Below are 24,194 nucleotides of genomic sequence, written 5' to 3' on the forward strand. Positions count from 1 at the left end.
AGATCATGTGATGTGGGCACTAGAATAGACAAATGAATCAGAGGATCAAATAAAAGTCCAGAAACAGATGCCTGCACACATGAACCTTTGATTTACAATCAAAACAGGACTATGAAGTAGTAACAAAGGGCTGATTCTTTCAATAAATGAAACTACATCAATAGATATTCATACAAAATGTATGATCCCTACTTCACACCTTAAACAACTTACCGATTCCAGTACACACTAAGTCTTTACATAAAAAGTGAAACAATAAGCTTCTAGAATATTACATAAGAAAATATTTTCATGTTCTGAAGATAGGGAACAACTTCTTAAACAGGTTAAAAAAAAAAAACAAAAAACACTAACCATGAAAGAAAAGATAGAAAACTGAACTAGATTAAATTTAAACAGAAGACCCCATGAAGGGATATTTAAGAATGAGAAGAAACAGCTGAAGACTACTGGGAGACAACACAGCAATACTTATAACTGAAATTGTGCTCATATACAAAATATATAAAGATCTCCCACAAATCAATAACAAAAATACAAGCAGGCCAATAAAAAAAGGGGATAAAAGAAATGAACTAGTATTTCAAAAGACAAATTACCAACAGCCACAAGAATGCAGTAGATTCTTACCATACTATTCAGTAAGAAATTAGAAAGTCTAGAAAAAAACAAAATGTGAAAACTGCTCATCACCTAGTAATCATAAAAATGCAAATTAAAACCATGATGAGACACTATACACACCTATCATCATGGCTATTATTTAAAGACTACTAATACCAGGTACTGGAAAGGATAAAAAGCAACATTCTCCTACACTGCTAGTGGAAATGTAAATTAATACAACCACTTTGGAAACCTGTTTATCACTATCTACTAAATCTAAAGGCACCTAGCAACTGCTCTCCGTATTATATACTAACAGAACTACATGTACATGTGCACTAGAATAATAAATAAGATTAGTCACGGCAGCCTTTTTTGTAATAACCCAAAATTTGAATTAATTCAAATATCCATCATAAGATGTTAAAATACATTGCTGTAAATCCATACAACAGAATGCCAAAGAGCAATAAAAATGAACGAATTGCAGGTATATGATACAACACCCAGAAATATCATAACCTTAATGATTAGCAAAAAAACAGACACAAAAAAATGCCCTGTATAATTCTATTTATATAAAATATTTAAAACAGGCAAAATTAACAGAAGTCACAAGAGTGCTCATCTTTGAAAAAGGAGAAATTAGTGACTGGGATGGGGAATGAGGAGGCTTCTCACGCACACACTGGTAATGTTCTATTTCTAGATTTGGCTGGCGGTTACAATGGGCCTGTTAACCTCATAATAATTCATTGAGTTTTACAATAACATATGTACTTTTCTGTAAGTAAATTATACTTCCAAATTTAGAAAATTAAAAATTTTTTAAAAAAAAAAGATGAAGCTTCAGCAGTTTCCACTGTCAGGTGACAGGTTCCACTCTAGAATATATGAGAAGAGCCAAAATATCATTTCTTAAAAGTTACAGAGGATCTTGGAGCTATGTTCTTAAAAGTGTGCAGTCCACTCCTATTTATACAGTGCAAATCAGACAATGGCACAGATTTCTTGCTGTGTAAACCACTGCAATTAACTAAGAAAGGCACCAATCTGTTAATCTCAGAAAATACTTTTTTTCTTTGAAAAAATGATAGTTGAGGTATTTTAGACTGGCACAATTTAAATTGAAGGTCTTGATAATGCCTGGAAAAATCTAAGACTTTATGTTTAAAAAAAAAAAAAAAAAAAAAAGGAGTATTCTGTATCCTGATCGGGCATCAGATGCCATATCATCACGCACTAACTGGGAAGATTTTGTCTATTTCAACAGAAGATACACATAATATCTTCACCTCTCTGGGGTGTTTCGCAATGAAATCAGCACCAAGAGCACAAGAAGAATGTGCTTTTTATGTGGCCAGATGTTGATTCAAATTTTTGGAATGGGCAAATTTCACTGCAAACAGAGTAACTAAGCTGATCTCTTTGAAAACAGAGTATATCCATCTCTTAGCAAATGCAGCCAATAAATTCAAATTCTAAAATAAACTCAAGGTATCTGTGTAAGGATCTATAAACATAATAAAAACCACAGAAAAAAATATCTGCTAATATACTTTCAGTTTGAATAAAACATGTTAAGGGAAAAAATTCTGCTACCACTCTGGATCTTGGTAAAAGAAAAGGTGCTACAGGAAATGAATAAATACACATTGCTCCTTAAGTTGATAAGTTACCAAGTTTAATGACAATTCCTATTGATTTATTTTCTCCTAAAACAAACAACTGATTACGCAAAGAAACAGACACTATAAGTACTTCATTTTTCACTTCAATTCCACCAAGAACAGTAGTTTGATTAAAAGAAACTCCTAAATAATGACTCTCAACAATAGGAGTTTTAGAAAATAAAACTTGAGAATTAGGGATCTTTGTAGTAACTATGATTACACACCTACATGAAACGACAATACTTAATGAGGAGTGCTACAGAGTCCCTATCAAAAAATTTCATATTTCTAAAACATCATTTAAGAAAAGCCATGGAATTACTGGGTCAATGAAATTTAAAATATCTTTTGAATATTCCTAAGAAAATTCTAAAAATTAGACAAATAATAATTCAATCACTAATATATTCCTACTGTAAATATTTTAAACTGAAATACCCCAAATTCATGAACATTTTATAAGAAGTTCAAGAACATATTTTAGACAAAATGATATATATCATCCAAAGAGTTAAGATCTACTAAACTTCATTGTGATTATAACCAGGCCAGCCACTCTAATATCCGTGTATGAAATTTTTTTTTAATATAAACAAAGAGTTCTCACCACTTCTTGTTTTTGGGTTTCGTTAAGCTTTTCAGCCAATTCTTCCAAAGCCTTTTTTGTTTCAGCATCCGACCTAGGCAAAAAAAAAAAAATTTAAGTTGGCTGTTTGAAAAAATACACACCATTAGTGAAATTTACAACATAATAATGTTATCATATAATATTCTACTGCATTGGTTCTTAAATCTCAGCAAACATATGAAACACCTGGAGGACTTTTAAGACAGAATGCGGAATCAGGGGTTTGCAATGGCATCCAGGAATGTGCATTTCTACAAATTCCCAGCTGACGCCAATGGTGCTGATTTCGGAATTAGACTGTGAGAACAAACGCTATACTGGACCATTACCTTCAGTAAAAAAAGAAAGGTTGCAATACGTCTCATTTTAAATTAAGAAGGAAGGAAAGGGGGTGATGACTAAATGTGATCTCAAATCCTCTCTAGCAACCCATAACCAAATTACATCAGAGTGTGCTGTACAAATTCCATCCTCAACTTACTTCCCCATTACCTTTTTTCCCAACAGATTAATAATATGCATGATCGATAATGCAACAGCACTGGAAGACTCACAAATAAAACCAAAGCCTTCCTCTCTCACACCTCCTTACCTCAGGTTGCCCTCACCACTGGCACCCATGCTCAACCATTTCCATTCTTCATTCTTCTGCTGGTTAACGCCATAATTTTCATCTCTAGACATTTTCAATTAACTCTCTGCATCTGAAATATTTAGCTCACTGATACCCCTCTCCAATTTCAGACACATTCATTACTATTTTTAGTTTTTCTACTGGTTACCTATGTAACTTACCTAATATATTTATACCTCTTATGAATTATTCCGTATATTCTGCAATGGCTCATGTTGACAAATTCCAAGCTATAATCCTTTATTTTTTTAAGCTTCATTATTGGTGATTTGGTCTCTGCCTCTGTCTCTCTCTCTCCAACTATTTGCAAATTAACCTCTTTGCTAAGGTCTCACAATGTATCTCTCCATAATGGGAGTACTCCAGTGCAGTAAGTTAACAAGGTTTTAAACATATGAATTTAATTTGTCTAACATTGAATCATGATACATTCTAAATTCAAAGGATTTTAAACTGTTCTATTAATAAATTTTAAAATGCTGGTATAGAAACAGCACTGTGTTTTGAATTCATATAAACATGTCAATTACAGAACACAATTATTGTGTTCTTCTAATAACTCATGCCTCTAACAAAAACCATATTCTGCTTTTACCTGCTTCTTCTGGCAAATTCCCGATTGAAATCGTCTCCAAGCCGAACTTGTTCACTGCTGAGGTCTCGGAGGGACTGATGAAAAGCATGAAACTAGTAAAAGCAAAACACAGTTAGCCATTTAGGATTCTGTTTAATTCTTCCACGAAGAAGAAGAACTTATTTTTTGCTCTAAGGCCCAAACTGTATGTTAATAAGACATAATAATTGTCTACTCTGAAACATTTTCCCAAAGAAAAGCAACTTTCAAAAAGTTATATATAACATTAACCATCATATCCTCTATAGTACACTAATTTTAGTCCTTTGAGATACCTTAAGAGAAAAAAAAAAAAAAGAGGTCAGTAAACTTTTCCTATAAAGGGTACAACAGTAAATATTTCAGGCTTTCAGGCTCTATGGCCTCTGTCAAAATTATTCAGTACAGCCATTTTGGCACAGAGGTAGCCATAAACAAATGAGCATGGGTGGTGGAGTTACAAAAGAACCTATTCAACTAGACCACACATGGCAGAGTATGCCAACCCAGGCTGCAGAGAAACTCTTGCCCACATGCAGTGGGAACCACCCACAAGAATGTCTGGAGCAGCACTGTTCATAATGAAAACACTGGGGAAAAAAAAAAAACCCACAACGTCCATTAAGAACAGAACGGATATAAATAAATTGTGATGATCTCCCAGTGGAGTATAACACAGCAATAAAAATGAAATGATCAAACCTAAGCACACATTAGTAAGGCTGAATGTCAAAACCATGACATCAATAGAAAAAAAGCAGAAGAAAACATAAAGTGTTATTCCATTTATATAAAGTTTACACACAGCCAATACTAAACAAGATGTATGTCGTACAATTTTTTTTTCTTTTTTAAGCAAGAGAATGGTTAATATAAAAGTCAGGATAGTTGATAGCCCTTGGGGAAAGGAGGGGTGTAAAAGAGGTTTTAGGGGTATGACAATGCTTTGATTCTTGGCCTGGATGGGGATGGTGGTTACATGGATTTTTATTTACATTATTGTACTTTTAATTGTAAATATGTATACTATGTATGTAAGTGTATACTATAATTTGTTTGCAGAAACAACAAATGGATTCATTTCAACAAATGCACATTGAGCAACTACTCAGTGCCAGCAACTGCAGTAGGTAATAAGGGGCTCAGAATTTAACATGGGAGATAGACATGCAAACAAATGACAAAGGATGTGTGGGACATTAAGAAAAGCACACAGTCAGGGCACCTGAGTGGCTGAGTTGGTTAAGCATCCAACTCTTGATTTCGGTTCAGGTCACGATTCCATAGTTCATGAGTTCGAGCCCTGCATCAGGCTCTGCGCTGATGGTGCAGAGCCTGCTTGGGATTCTCTCTCTCCCCTCTCTCTCTACCCCTACCCTGCTTGTTCGCTCTCTCAAAATAAACAAACAAATTTTTTTAAATAAATAAGAAAGTACACTATCACGTGGAGCTGAAGGTCATCTTAAGAGAGATTTAAAATAAGGAAGAGCAATTAAAAAAAAAGGAGTGGAGGTAATACAGTGGATGAAGAGCAGACCATTCACTTAGGTTCTGCCATGATTTTACAGTTTTACAAATCAGAATCCTAGGACTCACCCTTGACACCTCCTTTTCAATCATTCTCCCCCTCCCCAGATGGTCATCTGATCTTCAAGACCTTTCATTTTACCCACCAAATAGCTTTGAAGTATACCCTACCATCTCTCCAAATGCATTTCTCCTAATCCAAGTAACCCCCATCTCACACCCCCAACACAGAAATACCCTCTTAACTGGTTTCTCACATTGATTTCATTTTCTAAACTAGAGGTGAAGTGATCTTTTCAAAATAACTGTTATCTCCTTACAAAGACTATGCATAGTCTTGGTCCTTCATACTTCTTCAGCCACATGGTCTTTAAGTTGTCTATAGGTATTAGCTTCCTTCCTGTCAAGGTATTTGTTCTACCTAAAATGACTCACTCGACTTCCCTGAAGCCTTTCTTCAGGAAGTCTTCCCTCATTGGGGCAGGTCCTTCTACTGCACACTCCCATGGCCCTATGCTTTCTGTTGTAACATGCATCTCAGCTCTCAATTATGGATGCATCTGTGTACTTGTTTTAATGTCTAGCCCCTCCCCTTAGGTTACAAACTCCACAAAAAGGCAAGGGTTTTGCTTATCCCTTTTCCCAAGCACAAGCACTGTCCCAGAACAATGGCACTAAATAAAGAGAATGGAAGAGTAAATGAATAATGTTAGGATACTGTGCTCTAGGCTTAATCATATAATCCACACTAGCAAGTTGCACCTACCAAAAAATAAAAAATAGAAACAAATACATACACACAGACAAGGTGGTGTCTCATGCTCTTGGTTCTGTTCTATCTTAATCTGTGACAAGCAAAAGCTAGAGCTGAGTATCCTGACAAACTCTGAGCCTGCAATCCTGAAACTAGCAAAACAAAGATGTCAAAGTCAGCAACATTATCTAGTCCTTGTCTAATTAACTTAGCTACCCGACAAGAAACATTTTTTCAACTCTTGTACAGAAGTTTAAAACAGCAAAAAAAAGAAATATGCCCTTAGAACGAATACTTCCAAAATCTTTAGTGAATACATAAAACACATGAAAAAAGTATGAACTTTCTTGCTTCTATTAAGTAACTCTAACAATGATTCAACAATCAGAAAAATACCAATGGAAAAAATCAATAGGCTGACCACGCCAAGGCCTCACTTGTTTATACTAACCCAAAGTTAGCAAAATAGAAAGTAGTTGACTTAGCAGGGCTTACAGGAGAATGAGCCACCTGAACAAGGAAACAAAACATGTCCAACTAAACTCACTTTTTTTTAATTTTTAAAAAATTATTTTAATGTTTTATTTATTTCTGAGAGAGAGAGAGACAGCGTGAGCAAGGGAAGGTCAGAGAGAGGGGGAGATACAGAATCTGAAGCAGGCTCCAGGCTCTGAGCTAGCTGCCAGCACAGAGCTCAATGCGGGGCTCGAACCGTGAGATCATGACCTGAGCCGAAGTCGGACGCTTAACCAACTGAGCCACCCAGGTGCCCGTAAACTCACTTTTAAATATTCTACAAAATGTAATTCTCCATAACGAAGTTTAAGATAAATGATAATTAGTACACTGAAAATAGTCCCATTGGTTTAAAAAAAAAAAAAAAAAAAGATCAAAAACGGATTAGAGAATAGTACAAAGTACCTGGCCTGTGTTGTCAGCCTCCCGAACAAATCGGACACCAGTTCTGGACCTAATTCGTTTACTACCCTGCTGATCTCCATAGTCCTTGAGAGGTGAGGTAGGTGGAAAACGGTAGCTCTCTTTAGAGATGAAACAAAAAAGAGAGAATAAAAACATGCAGGAGAAGAAAAGATCTAAAATTTTGCTCAGAAAATACATAGCAGTCATGGATATATACACACGCCCTAACCCAGACTATTTCTCAAGTATCTTGCTATGGCTGCAAACTGGCACTCATCTTGTTCTTAAAGCAGATAAAATGAGCAACAGAAATAACCCAGAAACAGAAAACATCAAAAGTTCTAATTTGCTATACTTTTCAAAGAAGCAATATATTCCTTTATTTAAAAATAATTAATTGGTAAATGAAAATAACTTATCTCTCTAAAATATAAGTTAATACCAATAAAACAGAATTTTTCAAAGTAAGGTAAAATCTGAACATGGTTTAAAAATCAATAAAAACTACATAAAAAAGATTAGCTGATTGTGTCCAATTTTTAATCCTTATTATCATCATCAATAGCATCATTAACAATGCGAGTTGCTAATATTCATTTTATCTAAATCACCTCTCTTCACTGTGTACTTTTCTATTCAAATGTGATCTCAGTGCTGTAAGAAAGTATTAAGTGAGATTAACAAGATTAACTACAGGCAAACCAAGTGTTATCAGCTTTAATCTAGCCATTGAAATCTAGCTGCACACCAAAGATAAAATTCACCTGTTTTTAACATGTGTACTAGGATATTTCTTAATCAGACTTTGAAAAACTGTGAAGCTGGGGCAAGACTTCTAATCCAGAAAGTGTAACACATGGTAAATCCTATTTATGTGTTTATTTTGATTAGAGGTAGACAATTAAGTCCCAATTTTGTCAGGTAAAACCCTATGTGGTCTATGGAGTCTGATAACAAAAGTAATAGTATAACAAAGTCCCACTGAACAGATTTCAAATGAGGCACCATAAAATCACGGACAAGTGCATCTGCTAAACCTTATTTGTACGACTTTATGTATGGGTTCTATTTCTCCAAAGATTAAATGCATTCACTATGTACTTCAGGAATATCTGTAAAACAAAAAAAAAAGGGGGGGGGGTTCAAAACATCTGAAGAGTTTACCTGTCACAGTGCCAGCATCGAGGTCACTTGCACTTAGACTTGTAATAGAAATACTTCTCCCTCCTGAGTTTCTCAATAAACGCTGACTCCGCAGTTGGCCTACTGATTGTTCCAAGCTTTCTTTTAACTAAATTAAAGAACATAATGAAGGAAAATTTATTCTCTTTAAACAACTCCAAATACAAACAGACAAGAGATTTTTAAAGCTGTTTCAGAAAAAATCTGACTTCCCAAAGAGAATTCATATCCAAAAGAATTTTGAGGTAAATTATGTTAGGAAATAGAAACACAGTAAAAGTAAATATTCTAAGAACCAATTCTAACATCTGGTTTTAAATAACATCTGTTGCTACCTATTCCATTTTCCTATTAGCAGAATGAGAAAAGAGATGTCTCCAGATTAAATGTTTAATTGATGTGCCACCCATGCTCAGAAACATAAAGCCAATATATCTAAAAGGAGAGAGTCTTCCTCTCTTCTAAACATTCCTTCAGAAGCCCCACATCTGTAACAAACAGGAAATGACCAGCTCTCACAGTGACCGCTGGTATTAAAATTATGTGCACTGTCCAACTGTGTATCAGAACATCTTTTTCATTCTTGATTCAAAGACTTCAAATCCCCAAAAAAAACTATGTGGTCAGATGTCAAACTGTTAATAACATACTAGGGATTACAGTTGTCCAAACGCTCTCTTCAGATTATTAGAAGATGTATCCTCTGATGGTCACCCATCAGGGGATACAAGAAAACATCTTTTAGGCCTAAAGAGCTACATTAAATGAAAACACTAAATACAAAGAATAATGTCCAGAGCTGTACCTGGCTACAGGTCTGAAAAGAGGTTTCAACTGAAACCCAAGGGAACAGAGATTAAAGCTGGAGAAAATCCACATACTCTGAATTGCTGCGAATTCAGAACCTGAACGTCCAGTGGGCATCTTATCCAAGGATAAATAAAACATAGTATTCAAATAATGCAGAGATCCATAACACAAGACACCCATACTCTTTAAAGAGAACATCAAAACAACTGATTGAGAGGACAGGGTTTCCTAAATTCAGCCAGAATTGAAGAGTAGAACATCACTTATGAAGAAAACAAGTTGTTTGCTCGGGAACCTGTACAGAAAAAAGGTAGCCTCAGTTGAAGGGAAAGCCCAAGATGAAACACAAGAATATGAATCACAAATGAGCAAATCCTTTCATTTTTGTGTATCTGAATTTAGCTCTTCTGGGAAACCAAGGTTAAAACAGTCTGGATTAAAAGAAATAAAATTCCAAGAATGCACTTCTAATGTTCTCATTTCTGGGGCAGACGTGGGAGGGGTGGGGGGTGGCTAAGTTTTCTGTATCTCTGTCCTCTGCTTCCCTAAACTGGTATCTACATACTCAATACCATCCTTCCTGACCCTTCACTAGCTATAGAACCCAGCCAATTAATCCAGAGAAATAAATAGATGGGGCCCAGGCAAACAAGGTCTACCTTGAGAGTAATTTATACATAAGTACAATTAAATCCAACATGTAAGTAGACCAAAGGCTTTACAGTGAACACAAAACAGTGTATCATTAACGTAGGATACACTTCAAATAAAATTAAACCATGCTAAGAAGCTCAAATCTAAACTGTAACACAAAAAACGGACTGGAAATGTAAAATGACTTTAGATCACACAAGTTAGTGACAGAACTAGCTCTATTCTCTTGTTTATTATTTATACCTTTCAAGTGAAGCCTGATGTCATTATCCTTTTAGAAGCAAAGTCAGTTGTCATTTCTTATTACTGCTCTTTTTGTGGGTAGACCGCCCTTTTTAGCTCTGGCTTTTGTTAAGATTTTCTGTTTGACTTTGATTGTTAATGTCTTTACTGTGATATGACAACGTGAAGCTTTACTTGTAGTTGCCCCAATTTTGACCCATAGAGATCACGGAACCTGTACCTTGATATCTCTCCTGTGTTATAAATTCTCAGCCATCATCTCTTCAAACACTGTTTCTGCCCTTTTCTCTCCTCCCTCTCCTGAAGATCGAGATATATTCAAGTTATCTTTTTACCAAATCCTATATGTCATCCATGCTCTTTTCTGAATTATTCGATTCTCCCATTCATTCATTTTTCTTTTTGGATATCTTATGCTGGCCTATCTTTCAGTTCATTAATTCTCTCTTCAGTGTATATAAACTGCTATTTAATCTATACTTAACACGACTGGGTTTTACTTATTTGCTTATTTTAGTTGTATTTTTCAGTTTCTGAAATTTTCATTTGGTTCTTTTTTGGAGTCTGTCAATTCTTTGTCAAAATCCTCAATCTTGTCTTTTAATTTCTTGAACAGGTTAATCAGATTTTTTTTAATATTTGCATGTAAGTTTCTATTGTCTGTTTTTTCCCTTGATTTTCAGTCACCTCCTCTATTTTCTTATGCCTGATTATCATGTGATAGACACTGTATATGAAAAATTGTGGTGATTATTTGAAGCTCTAGATGATGTCTTCCTTCAGAAGGGATTTGGTTTTGCTTCTAGGACGAAGTCAGCCTTGGGTCACCAAGAACCCAAATCACTTTTATCTAGTTAGGAACCAAGATGACTGAAAGCTGGGCTTCTGCCCCCACCAGGGCTGGTCTATTTTTAGTTCATCTTGTCTTTAATTTTTTAACACATCATTTTTCCTAGGCTGTCACCCTTTGGGATCTCAAATGAAAGCTGGAAGATTCCTGAACTCCAGTTTCGGTCTCCCTGGCCTCTTCAGTCTATTGATAGCTTTGATCCTACCCTCTCTGCTTCTAAGCCATCTCTTTTGAAATGAGCTACTGACTTAAGGACAGAAGAGTCCCAGATGCAGGACTCATCCTTCTGGACTTCCAGTTTTGCCAGAGCTTTACCAGACCTAGACTATAAAATTCCTCATTGCCTTGGCTCTTCTCTGCTAGATTCATAATATTATTTTTTACTTCATTTTTTTGTATTATAGAGATATAGAGCCAAGTGCAAGAGCAGGGGAGATGGGCAGAGGGGGAGGGAGGGAGAGAGGGAGAGAATCTAGAGCAGACTTCATGCTCAGAGCCTGACACAGGGCTCGATCCCATGACCCTGAAATCATGACCTGAGCCGAAATCAAGAGTCACATGCTCAACCAACTGAGCCACTCAGGTGCCCCTTTTTGCTTTATTTTTTTTTTCTGCCTTTCTAATTGTTCTAAACAGGAAAGTCGATCCAAAATAATCTTATCTACTGATGCCAGAAGGAAAACTTGCCAGCATCCTTTTTATGTGGGCTTATTTGCTAACAAATCCTGAGCTGTAACCAAAAGCTGATGAATAAAATGAATTTACACACACACATTTACACACACACATAATTCCTAGTAACAACAACAACAAAATCCACCATGGAATCATATGGAAAATAGTACAGAATAAGAGAAATGATACATCACCTCCAAAATCTAGAAGTAATAACAAATGTGAAAATTTAATCATCTCAGAAATAAAAAGTTAGACCAATTATTTGGCAACCTCAGTTTAAAACTCTAAAAAGATATATCATAAGCCATTGAACAGATAAACAGGGTGATATATAAGACCAACAACTGTAACATTCAAGGTAAATGAGGTAAGCATTTTTAATAACTCCTACGAATATTGCAAAAACAGGTCTTCTCCTAAGATACAAAACTAAAAATGTAACAGAATTAAAATCTACATCTCAAGTAGCAGTAACACAAGAGATACTGCACAAAATCTAATCATGATGTATGAAGCCAATTGGATAACTCTGGTCACTGAAACTGAAGGGCAATTATAAGGTAGTTTAACCAAATTATCAAGACATGCCTTTAAACTAGGAAGTCAAAAGATCTGCCTCTGGGCAATGATGAAATAATTTGAGCATCAACAGAAATGTGAACTACAATGGATTCAAAGACTTCAAATATGCATAAATATGCGCACTGAAAATCCTCAGAGAGAATAAAGTCCTTGGTCACTACTAGAGGGTGCTAGGAAACCAACTCGTTATTTTGGCAACTAGTAAATAAATGAAATTTTGTAAGTCTATATAAACGTTTAGATTACCATTAAAATAAAAATATCAAATTTTGAAATTCTCATAGAGCTCTAAAAGCTCTGTGAAGACTCTGGAAAAACTCTAATCAGAGGAGCTCCTGGGTGACTCAGTCTGTTAAGCGTCTGACTCTAAATTTCAGCTCAAGTCATGATCTCACGGTTCCGGAGTTTGAGCCCCACATCAGATTCCACGCTGGCAATGTGGAGCTTGCTCTGGATTCTCTCTCTTCCTCTCTCTCTGCTCCTTTCTAGCTTTCTCTAAGTAAATAAATAAACTTAAAAAAAGAAAAAAAAACCTCTAATTAGAGACAAAAATAAAAGTCAAGTTTACTGAACTGAAAAAGAGTGTATAACTCAAAAGGACGGACTATTTTGCAAACAGTCTATGAAAGGAGATCATCCAGGCAGCAATGGGTTCTCGAAATAAGAGGTGTGATCAGGTAAAAAAAAAGAAAGAAAGAAAGAAACAACCCATCATGATTCAGAAAGACCAGAGGGAAGCGGGGCCGTGATCTCCTCAGCTACACTGCTTCTGTCCACATATTTCACACCGTATCAGATAATAACTCTCACATACCTTTTTCTTTAGAGGATACAGTAAGACAATGTACGTATATAATTAGAACAATGCCTAGGGAACATTAGTTTGTTGTTTTTATTATGACAGTTACATCTCATTGTTGCACTGTTAACCAATTCCTTTATTATTTGTTGTTGTAAAATGGCACACAGGTTTCTCATTAGAAGACAAAGAAGTAACAAAACCAGGCGTTTTACTACCTATGACCAATCAGCAACAGACTTCAAAAGCAGTGGCCTGTTATTTACATAGTAATATGTGAACTGAAGAGCTAGCAGCAAAGTTTGTACTTTTTGCAGTTACTCATAGTTAATAAACTCTGTTAACTGAAATTCAAATTGTGTTGTTTGGGGGCTGGTGTTATTTGAACAAACTAGGGTGATGAAACTCATGCACAGCTAAACCTTGCAATCAGAACTGCCTATATTTACTTTTCAGAGTCCTCAAACAGCTGCTCCAGGCATTCAGTAGTGGTTTTAAAGCAGTATTCTGTGAAGAATATACCAACTCTATCTCTATCTACCAGGGACCAGCAACTCTTGTCTGTTTTTAAGTCAAAAATATTGACTTTCCAAAATTCTTAAGAGCAAACTTCTTGACCAGTCCCTAGGAAGGTAAAGTTTCCAAGCAACAGCAAACAGCTAGGAAACTAGGCATCAACTCCAACACTATGAGAAATGCCTCAAAACAAAACCATTCAATAAAAGTAGGCTTCAATATGAGAAGATGAGATTTATAAACTTTTTTTGGTAAATATATAGCAACAGTAACTGCTTCACTAATAGTGTATCTCACAAATTCACATTCTCTAAAAAACTAATTCTATCCTTGACTATGTTCACTGTGAGGGAGAAAAAAATCACACAAAAAATAGTCATTAGGAAATTATTAAAGATATTTACCATTATTCCAGAGACCATAATAGAAACACACAAGGAATAGTGATTATATATATATAATTATATTATTAGTGATTATATAAATATATATATTTATAAATATATATAAATATATAAATATATATAAATATATATAAATAAATATATAAATATATATAAATATAAATATATAAAGTGATATTATATATATAGTATATTTACACATAAATATACTGGCTACGAGTCATCAAATAATTAGCTTCCGCACAAATAAAACACAACTTTAACAAACAAAAAAAAAGTCAACAACAAACTTGGTAAAAGTTATAAATGCTGCACTTTAAAGTAGGCTTGAATTCTGGAAACCAGGTAAAGATTCCATTCAGTTTCTTCAGAGACTTTTTTTTACCCTAAGTTGTCTCTTATTTTCATGCTAAGAAAATATGTCCCTTGGACTAACATAGATTATACAGAAATGCATGCAAATTTGGTAATGTATAGATAACTGCATTCACTTAGCTGCACAGTTCAGCAGAAATTGGAAATATCCAAATATTGCTTCATGACTTAGTTTTATTTTCACCTAACACAAGAGAGGCAATAATCAGCAAACATATATAGCATCTGGTGACCACAGACAGTTTGTGTTTTAAGTTCAGACATGTCTATAATAATAACATTAAAAAATTACAGTACTTCGATTCACAAATGTTAGAGGTCACCTTGGCAAAAATCCAGGGCAAAAGTTGAGGCAGAAAAGAGGTTGTTTTAAAAATTCTGTCCAGGATAATGATGTCACCACAGGCACTTAAAGTGCTTTTATGCCTGGCTTTCTGTCCCTATTTCTCTATACAATGTCAAAGTTTATCTGACAACAGACTACAAAATACATTGGTTGTAGAATTAATTGTATCAGCTCTATTTTGGTTCCTTACAGTCTGTTTGTCTCCACTATTAAAACAAGAAGGAAGAAGAGGTGGGAGAGGAGATCTTCTCCTCTGTTTTAAAAAATTAAACAACAGTGAAAATTTATGATTTGCATAGTTTTCTGGTCCCACCAGCTGTTGCTGAAATGTATTTTTAAAATGGTTGCTGCTATTTTACTTTTAATTTACCAAAAGACCATGAGTTCCAGCTGCTTTGCCTAACCTTTCTCCATATGCTGATTCATGGAAATATAAGCCCATAAGAATATTCCTGAAATTGAGAAATTCCCTTTCAAAAATACATCATTTTTATTTATGTAACTATTTAATTTTAAATGAAATCCCATATATTCAAAGTCTGTATACCAAACACATTCTAATCACAATTCTGAAAGTATTCAAAAAATATTTGTATATATTTTGATGTTAATAAATGAACACTCATGGAAAATGGAATGTGCTCTTATTAGCATCTTAATGTATTTTGAGTGGACAGACATTATACTCATGAACAGACCATGGACAAAAAGCAATCTTATGTATGTTGTCTAATTTAGCATATACTTTGAAGTCAAAATAATCAGACATACATACACTTGTGAATGCTGCAACACATTATATTGCTTAAAGTCACAATGATACACAAATGAAACTGAGTTTAGATCCAATGAAGTCAAAGAAAGTAACCTATACTGAGTGCCTAGAATGTACCATGTACTACATTAAGAACACAGCAAACGTGGGGCACCTGTGTGGCTCAGTCGGTTAAGCGTCTGACTTCTACTCAGGTCATGATCTCACAGCTCATGAGTTCAAGCCCTGCATGGGGTTCTGCGCTGACATCTCAGAGCCTGGAGCTTGCTTCAGATTTTGTGTCTTCTTCACTTTCTGACCCTCCCTGGCTTGCACTCTCTCTCTCTCTCAAAAATAAACAAACATTAAAAAAAAAATTTTAGGGGCGCCTGGGTGGCTCAGTCGGTTAAGCATCCAACTTCAGCGCAGGTCATGATCTCACAGTTCATGGGTTTGAGCCTCACGTCAGGCTCTGTGCTGACAACTAGCTCAGAGCCTGGAGCCTGTTTCAGATTCTGTGTCTCCCTCTCTCTCTGCCCCTCCTCTGCTCACTCTGTCTCTCTCTCACACACACAAATATATAAAAACATTAAAAAAATTTTTTTTTAATTTTTTTTATAAAGAACACAGCAAACACTTAAAGGTAGGGATTACTGGATGAATTAAAGAAACAACAACACCATGAATGTTTTTGTGTCTAAGCAGTGTGACTGTGTGACCACTTCAATAAATGTTAGTTATAATGAGGGATATATAACTATGTTCATTTTTCACATGATGAAACTCAAGTTTAGAAAAATTTAATAACTTGTCCAAAGTCAATTAAATGGTTTCTAGCAGAAAACTCAAGATTAAATTTCAAGTCTGACTCCAGAGTCTAGGTTTTTCCATTACCCTCAAAGCAAAAGTCTATAAAAATTATTCTCCTGTCCAGAAGTTTCATGAAGGACCTAGTAATAGAATTTTAAATATAAGACCATAAGAACTTAATTCCTAAGAGCCAAAATCTATTTATAAAAAGGTCATTAACAGAATTTGTTTGATTGTAATTTCTTACCCATAGACTCTTACTAATTAACATTAAAGATATTGAAAGACTGAACAAGTCCCACCTTCAGGACAAGTAGGAAAACTCAGCCAGAGAAAAAGGGCAGACACCATTAGCTTTGGGATATTGCAAGTGGCTTGTGCCTGGCCCTCCACCATTACCATTATCATTCTGGATGTCACTAAGTATATTTGAAAAGTGAAACCCACTGAATAGAAGGAAAAAACCTACGCTTTATTATTTAACATTCAAATTTCCAAAGTCCATATGCCAGATGGTAACATCCTATTACTCTGAAATGGAAATTTTAATCAGAGTACTTAATGAGAAGAGAAATTACCTACTAATGCAAGTCTCTTAATTTTATATTACTATATTTTCACCAATCTGATATTACTACATTTTCACCAATCTTTACTTTAAAAATGACCTTATAAAGTCTGCTGATTTGAATCAAGACAATTGCATTTTTCTTTTATAACCAGTATTAACTACGAGAGTCTCAGATGCAGTCCAAATCTCCACTGCAGAAGGTATTAACTTTTTATGTTGAATATTCTTTCTGGAGGGCATTCCATTTTTACAGTATTAACACAAAAACAGACCCCATTCTCTCATGAATGGGAATGCAGCTCTAGAAATATTTTAAATCCTAAGCTTATCAATTGTACTATTTAATACAGGAGTATAATATGTTCCAAATCTTCACAGTAAGCTTTCAAATAAAACCTTGCCCACAGGTCCTCTTCTGCCCAAATGTACGCAGACCTCCCAAGAAATTGACAGCATGAGAAATAATGCAAGTTGACACTTTGTAAAGTCATGAAGTTCATTAGGTCCAAAGACCCCAAGACACACTATCCAACTAAATATGGCTCATTGGCTGGAACAGCTGCAAGAAAAGGCTAGTGTAAAAGAAAAAAAATCAATGGTTGTTATTTAGGAGGAAGAGAAAAATTGATGCTGATGTAGGCAAGTTGCAGAACCAACCATATTACCTAAGTGGCAGCTACACCTGCCAACTTTGACAGTCTGTCAATGCCAATCCTAGCTCAGTGCCAGATTTCTTCCCAATTCTGTTTCTCTATCTGTCCCATCGAACTCTCATTCTGGACACTGTCTCAGCTGTAATATTAATGCTTTGTGTGACAGTGGGCTTCTGCTTTTCAGTCAGTTAAAATAATCTCCAAAATCTAGTTTATCAATATAAAGTATATAGCCCTTCAAACTTTGAATTCAAAATTCCAATCTTCAGAAATATGAACTCACAGCATCACAAAAATGTGAGCAACCATGACTCAGTGAGGTAAATAAATCCTGATGCAGTGCTTTGGGATAACATCCTATCCACAGTTCTGTTGCTGACTAGCTGTGAGACCATAGGCAAGTTAAAAGCATTCTGTGCCCTAGTTCTTTTCATCTTGCAAATGAAGATAATCAAAGTATCTACGTACCAGGATTGTATCTACGTAACAGGATTGAGAGACCTAAATGAGTTAATAAACAAAAAGTGCCTGGGATATACTAAGCATATGGAGAAATTCCCAATGAGACCATGAAAAGGGGGGTGTTGCTTCTCTAGAAGGTTCCCTGAACCCATCACTGATGATGTAACACTGCTCAATTCCTCACAGAGACCTTCACATTTAATGAGCAAAGAATAAAATTTCGGATTGGAGGTTATAAGGATTCAAGGGAACAAAATGAAATGATGTAGATTTCAAGGGAAAGTTATAAAAAAAAAAAATCACCTAACATTACTCTTGACTTTTAGGCTTTACAAACCAACAGGAGTAATCACCACAGTTTTCTCGCAGGGGGAAGATCATCTCAGGAGGGAAACGCTACATCGAATGTTTAGATTTCCCCTCAACTTCTGAAAATTATGTTCACAGAGTTAAAACCCAATAAAACAAATACTAAATATGCATAGATAGACACAAACACATCACTTTTCCATCTCATAAGGTTTAGCAACAGAATCATTTATAAAATCTAAGTTAATAAATAAAAATTCTTATCTTCCCTAGAGCAAACAAATTGATCTCATTTTCTAGGAAGTCTCTCATATTTTAAAAAAAGAAATGCTAATTTCAACAAGGCAATATATATTTAGCATGGAGAAATTTTTAACAGTTAAACACTGGATTAACTAAAAATATGTTTTACAAAGCGGCCGGGGTGGGTGGGGGCCAGGGTGGCTCAGTTAGTTACGCTCCAATTCTCGATTTCAGCTCAGGTCATGATTTCATGGCTATGAGATGAAGCCCCACAGGGGGCTCTGAGCGGAGCATGGAGCCTGCTTGAGATTCTCTCTCTCCCTCTGCCCCTCCCCCACTCGCATGTGTTCTCTCAAAAGAAAGACAGAAGGAAAAGAAAGGAAAGGAAAGGAAAACAACAGCAGGTTTTATAGCAAGAAAACTTGGAGGAGTTGGAGCTTGGCCTCCAAAATAAAAACAAAATTACTCTCCATGGTCCCTCCCTAAACAGAACACACACTGATTTACAACTGTACTAGTAGGTATTTATCCAAAGGATACAGGAGTGCTCTTTCAAAGGGGCACATGCACCCCAATGTTTATAGCAGCACTATCAACAATAGCCAAAGTATGGAAAGAACCCAAATGTCCATTAATGGATGAATGGCTAAAGAAGATGTGGTGTATATATACAATAGAGTATTATTCAGTGATCAAAAAGAATGAAATCTTGCCATTTGCAACAACATGGATGAAACTAGAGTGTGATATGCTAAGCGAAACTACAGAAAGACAAATTATCATATGACTTCACTCAAATGTGGAATTTAGTATACAAAACAGATGGATATAAAAGGAGGGAAGCAAAAATAATATAAAAGCAGGGAGGTGGACAAACCATAAGAGACTCTTAAGTTCAGAGAACAAACAGGGTTGCTGGAGGGGTTTTGGATGAGGGGGATGGGCTAACTGCGCAAGGGGCATAAAGGAGGGCACTTGTTGGGATGAGCACTAGGTGCTATCTGTAGGCGAAGAACCACTGGATTCTACTCCTGAAATCATTACTGCACTATACATTAACTAACTTGGATATAAATTAAAAAATAAATAAATCAGAACTAGAAGGATCTTAATCAAAAACAAAACAAAAACACCTCATTTTTAAGGTATGATATATTCCATACCAATAGACGATTTAATGCTAAGAAAGGAATTTTCATTGAGGAGCCCATCAGAATCAATTGTGAGAAATACGCTTCCAAATTATATATATTCCCACAGATTATGGCAGATATTCCCTCAGATAACTTACAGGTGGCGGGGTGAAAGCCACTGCTCTCATGAGCAAGTATAATAAAAGACAATGGATGACAGACTCTTCTGTATGCTGCAGGGAAAACACACTGAGTGCCAACTGTTTTAACAGACGAAAAATCTGGGGAAACTAAGGAAGAGAATGTAGATCGGACTAAGGAATGGCCTAAAACAAAAGGAAAGACACTTGGTCTCCTGTGTCTTATTTTTTATGAGTAGCTTCGCATTCTATGTACTTACAACTCAGATGGAAATGAAATACCTGTGGAGTTTATTTCCTTCCTATGTATAAAACCACGCCCCCAAAGTTCAGCATCATTCAGCTCGAGGCCTACTACAGAGACTTAATGCCACAGAGGACATTTTGTGTTTTAAATATTTATCTATAGAGAAGTTTATCTAACATATAATTTCATTCCCCAATTCCTCAATTCAAAGGAAATTTGCTACCATAATTAAGCATCTAATATTCAACACAACAAAGTAGGTTTGTTCCTGCTACTAGTTAATGATGGTTTTTAAGCTTTCACTAAAAAACTAAAAAGCAAAGAATTAATTCCTATTATTAATAAGGTAGTTACGTCTACATATGCATAGAACATGCTTGGGAAGATTTACAAGGAACTGTCAGACTGTTACCTCTTTGGAGTGGAACGGAGAGGAGCTAAGAGATAACTTTATCATTTATTTAAACAATGAGCATGTATTACTTTAAAAGAAACCATCCATAAATTCTTAACTCCCATGAGGGGTATCCACAGCCCAAATTTAGTAAGTCGCAGTTTAATTAACATCCTAAACACTTCCTCCTTTGCCTTAAAACTTTCCAATTCAGTAGACTCTAATCTGTATAAGCAGGATAGCAATCCATCCGACAAGCTAACCTACTACGAAATAGCAAAGCAGTCTAAGGCTAAAGGTTCACAGTGGTTTTCTCCTTTATCTCACAACCCTAACTTCTCAACAACCACGTTTCCAAGAAGGTGGGCAAGAACAAAACGCAAACATATGTAAACATTCTCACATGTTCTATAGCACCCGTCTGTCCATTACTATAGTCTCGATACTGTCCAAGCATCTGGTCTACTTGTCGCAGGTTCCGACTGGTGTCCTTAAAAAAGAAAATGGATTTTAGTAATTGTTCCAAGCAACTTTTTTCTCATTCTTAGTATTATGTCAAACAGTGAAGTCAGCCACTTGTGAAAGGTACAATTTACATCATACTTAAGTTGGATACTAATATACAGTACTTTTTAAATATCAAATCATATAAAAACCACTGAGAGAGAAACTGAAATCCATCCACAATTTACTTGTGTGAAATCTGAAGTACATAAGTTAAATCCTTATCCAACGTTCCATAATAAGTCAGGAACAAAATCCCAATTTGAAAAGACTCCTTATTTTTAATTTGTGCACCTCAACTAATTCACACCTCCTTTATAGAAAAAGAATCCTGAAAGAACAAACCTAGTAGATTGTGTATAAGAGAAGCAAATCATTGGGATCAATGTTATTTTAATTATTACTTCACTGTGGAACTTGATTAGGAGAAAAAGAAAAAAAAAAGGTATCCTTTAGCTATAAGCAACAAATTTAGCTGTAATCTCAATAAAAATGGTTTCTACCCCAATGTGCTAGATTTTACCTCAGAGATTAATGGAGGCATTTCTGTCAAAAAGATATACTTACTGATAATGTGTCTCATTGGTGGGAAAGTACAAGGATTTGTACTCCAAAAATCCAATGTTATACTAGTTTACATAAGTTTAAAAAGAGCCTTCAGAGTTTTAAATCAAATTATGGCCTCTCCACCAGAAATCAGCCTCTTCTCATTAAGAATACTAACCCAAGGACACCTGGTTAGCTCAGTCGGTTAAGTGTCTGACTTCAGTTCAGGTCATGATCTTGCGGTTCACAAGTTTGAGCCCCGTGTTGGGCTCTGTGCTGACAGCTTGGAGCCTGGAGCCTGCTTTGGATTCTTTGTCTCCCTCTCTCTCTGCCCCTACCCTGCTCGTGCTCTGTCTCTCTCTCTTTCTCTCAAAAATAAACAAACAGCAAAACAAATTTAAAAAAATACTAACCCAAAGCAATTAAAAGCGAAAATCCAGGCATACCCAGGCAAAGCAAAAATAAGAAATTAAGGGGTAGGAAAAACTCTATTTCTGAGTTTTCTTCCCCCCTCGCCCCCTGGCATGGCTATGCTACCCTTCCCCCACCTCTTTCCCCAAGCCCTTTCTACATAAAGGATATAAACTGCCTCCACTCAAACTTCCAAACACTGCCAAAAGTTAGCCTCTGAATAAAAATGGCATCTCAATATTGTTCATCCGTAATAATCTGCCTAGTCAAAAGATGAGCAGCTACTCTCAATGGCACATGGCCACAAGAAGCTAAACGATAGTACTTCCTACCCTTTCGCTCCCACACATTTTATTTGGACATACTGCCTCATCCCCAAATGCTTCCCAACCTATCACATTATTTCAAATGTCTTTACTGACTGCGTTAGGTATCATAAGACATTCGAGTCCTAATCCTTGGAATTTGTGTATTTGTAACCTTCCATGGCAACAGAGATTTTGTAGATATGATATACATCTCAAGTTAAGGACTTGGAAATGGGAATATTATCCTGGATTATTGGATGAACCCAATGTAATCACAAGTGTCCTTAAGAACAGAAGAGGGAAACAGAAGAGTAGTCAGAGTGATGTGACATGAGGACTCAACCCACCCAAGCTGGCTTTGAAGATGAAGGAAGAGCATCCCCCAAAAAATGTGAGCAGCCCCTGGAAGCTGGAAAAGGCAAAGAAAAAGATATTCCCACGGGCCTCCAGAAAGGAATGCAGCCCTACTGAACCCTGATCACTGGTCCAATGAGACCAGTGTTGGATTATGATATACAGAACTATAAGAAAATAACTTTGGTATTTTAACTATTAATTACAAACAGCTATAAATTATATATCATTATGTAATTATGTAATTAGTTTTGTGGTAGTTTGCTATGGCAGCAAAAACAAAAAACTAATACACTGACCCAACTACTTCTCAGTTTAAACTATTTAAAGTCTATTAAGTGCAACCACTGTTAAACTAACCTGTAAAGTATTTGTTATGGTGTTGACCTTCTCGGTGACGCCTACTGTAGGACGACTTAGACATTCCCTGTATGTTGACCTGGCAGTCCATCGACTCAATCGGTCACGAGAGCGAAAGTGTTCTGAATCGCTGGAGGATTCTGCCATTGATGTACACAATCCTTAAAATAAATCCAGGTCAAGGTCGATCAAGTAGTAAAGAACATGGAAATAGGATATTAAATTAACTATCTGCATTTTGATCATTTGTATTTATTACATTAGTCCTTTGGCATATCACAATTCCTAAGCACATAGCCGGAAAATACAAGCCACTTCCCCACGTAATTCGCTCTCCTTCATTTTTTCCATTTGAAGAGAACAATTCCTCAGATATGATTTTAGTCATGTTTACAACTCCAAATAATAATATTCCCTTAGCTCTGTGCAATGCTTCTAAAGTTTAAAAGCACTTTCATATACAGTATCTCACATAATCTTATTAACAACATTGCAAGGTAGAAGAGGCTGGTAGATTGGCATCTCTACAATTGGGGGAAAAAAAGTTATTCTCTAAGCTAGGACTTTCATCAATATTAGTCTGAAGTCCATTCTACCAAGTTGTAAGAACATGTGTTATCTTTAAACAAAAATGCAACACTCACAGAATGACCTAAAATAAGAAAACTCCATTCAGTGTACAGTGAACACTCTCATGCACCTTGATTTATTTTTTTAAGATTTTATTTTTGAATAATCTCTCTACACCCAACATGGGGCTCAAACTCACAACCCTGAGATCAAGAGTCCCATGCTCTACTGACTGAACCAGCCAGGCACCCCTCATGAAGCTTAATCTGAAATACAGAATTTGGGGCACCTGGGTGGCTCAGTCGTTTAAGCGTCTGACTTCGCCTCAGGTCATGATCTCACGGTTCGTGGGTTCAAGCCCCACATCGGGCTCTGTGCTGACAGCTAGCTCAGAGCCTGGAGTCTGTTTCAGATTCTGTATCTCCCTCTCTCTCTGACCCTCTCCTGCTCACGCTGTCTCTCTCTCTCTCTCTCTAAGTAAATAGAACATTTAAAAAATTTTTAATAAATACAGAATTAAATGCTATAACAGAGGTACAAATTCCATAACAAGTATGTGAGAAGATGACATTGTCAACATCTCCACCAAAAGAGAAAGCCAAATATCCTGAGTATAGTTTCATCAGCAGA

The 24,194-nt window shown here is 35.8% G+C and overlaps 1 protein-coding gene across 6 annotated transcripts in view; it reads right to left on the reverse strand.

The window, feature by feature from the left end:
• The window catches only part of CEP128 (centrosomal protein 128), a 408,652-nt gene that overhangs the window by 370,846 nt on the left and 13,612 nt on the right, over positions 1–24,194 (reverse strand). For all 6 annotated transcript variants that reach the window (XM_039257020.1, XM_039257017.1, XM_039257022.1 and 3 more), the window contains exons 3-8: positions 22,995–23,155; positions 20,915–21,001; positions 8,521–8,647; positions 7,357–7,475; positions 4,137–4,228; positions 2,887–2,959 (exon numbers count right to left, since the gene is read on the reverse strand). In XM_039257020.1, coding sequence (XP_039112951.1) covers positions 2,887–2,959; positions 4,137–4,228; positions 7,357–7,475; positions 8,521–8,647; positions 20,915–21,001; positions 22,995–23,141 — 645 coding nt within the window. In that variant the 5' untranslated portion in view covers positions 23,142–23,155. The remainder of the gene's footprint in view (positions 1–2,886; positions 2,960–4,136; positions 4,229–7,356; positions 7,476–8,520; positions 8,648–20,914; positions 21,002–22,994; positions 23,156–24,194) is intronic.

This window comes from Hyaena hyaena, unplaced genomic scaffold (assembly GCF_003009895.1).
Source record: "Hyaena hyaena isolate Hyena2069 unplaced genomic scaffold, ASM300989v1 scaffold_597, whole genome shotgun sequence".
Taxonomy (NCBI): Eukaryota; Metazoa; Chordata; class Mammalia; order Carnivora; family Hyaenidae; genus Hyaena; species Hyaena hyaena.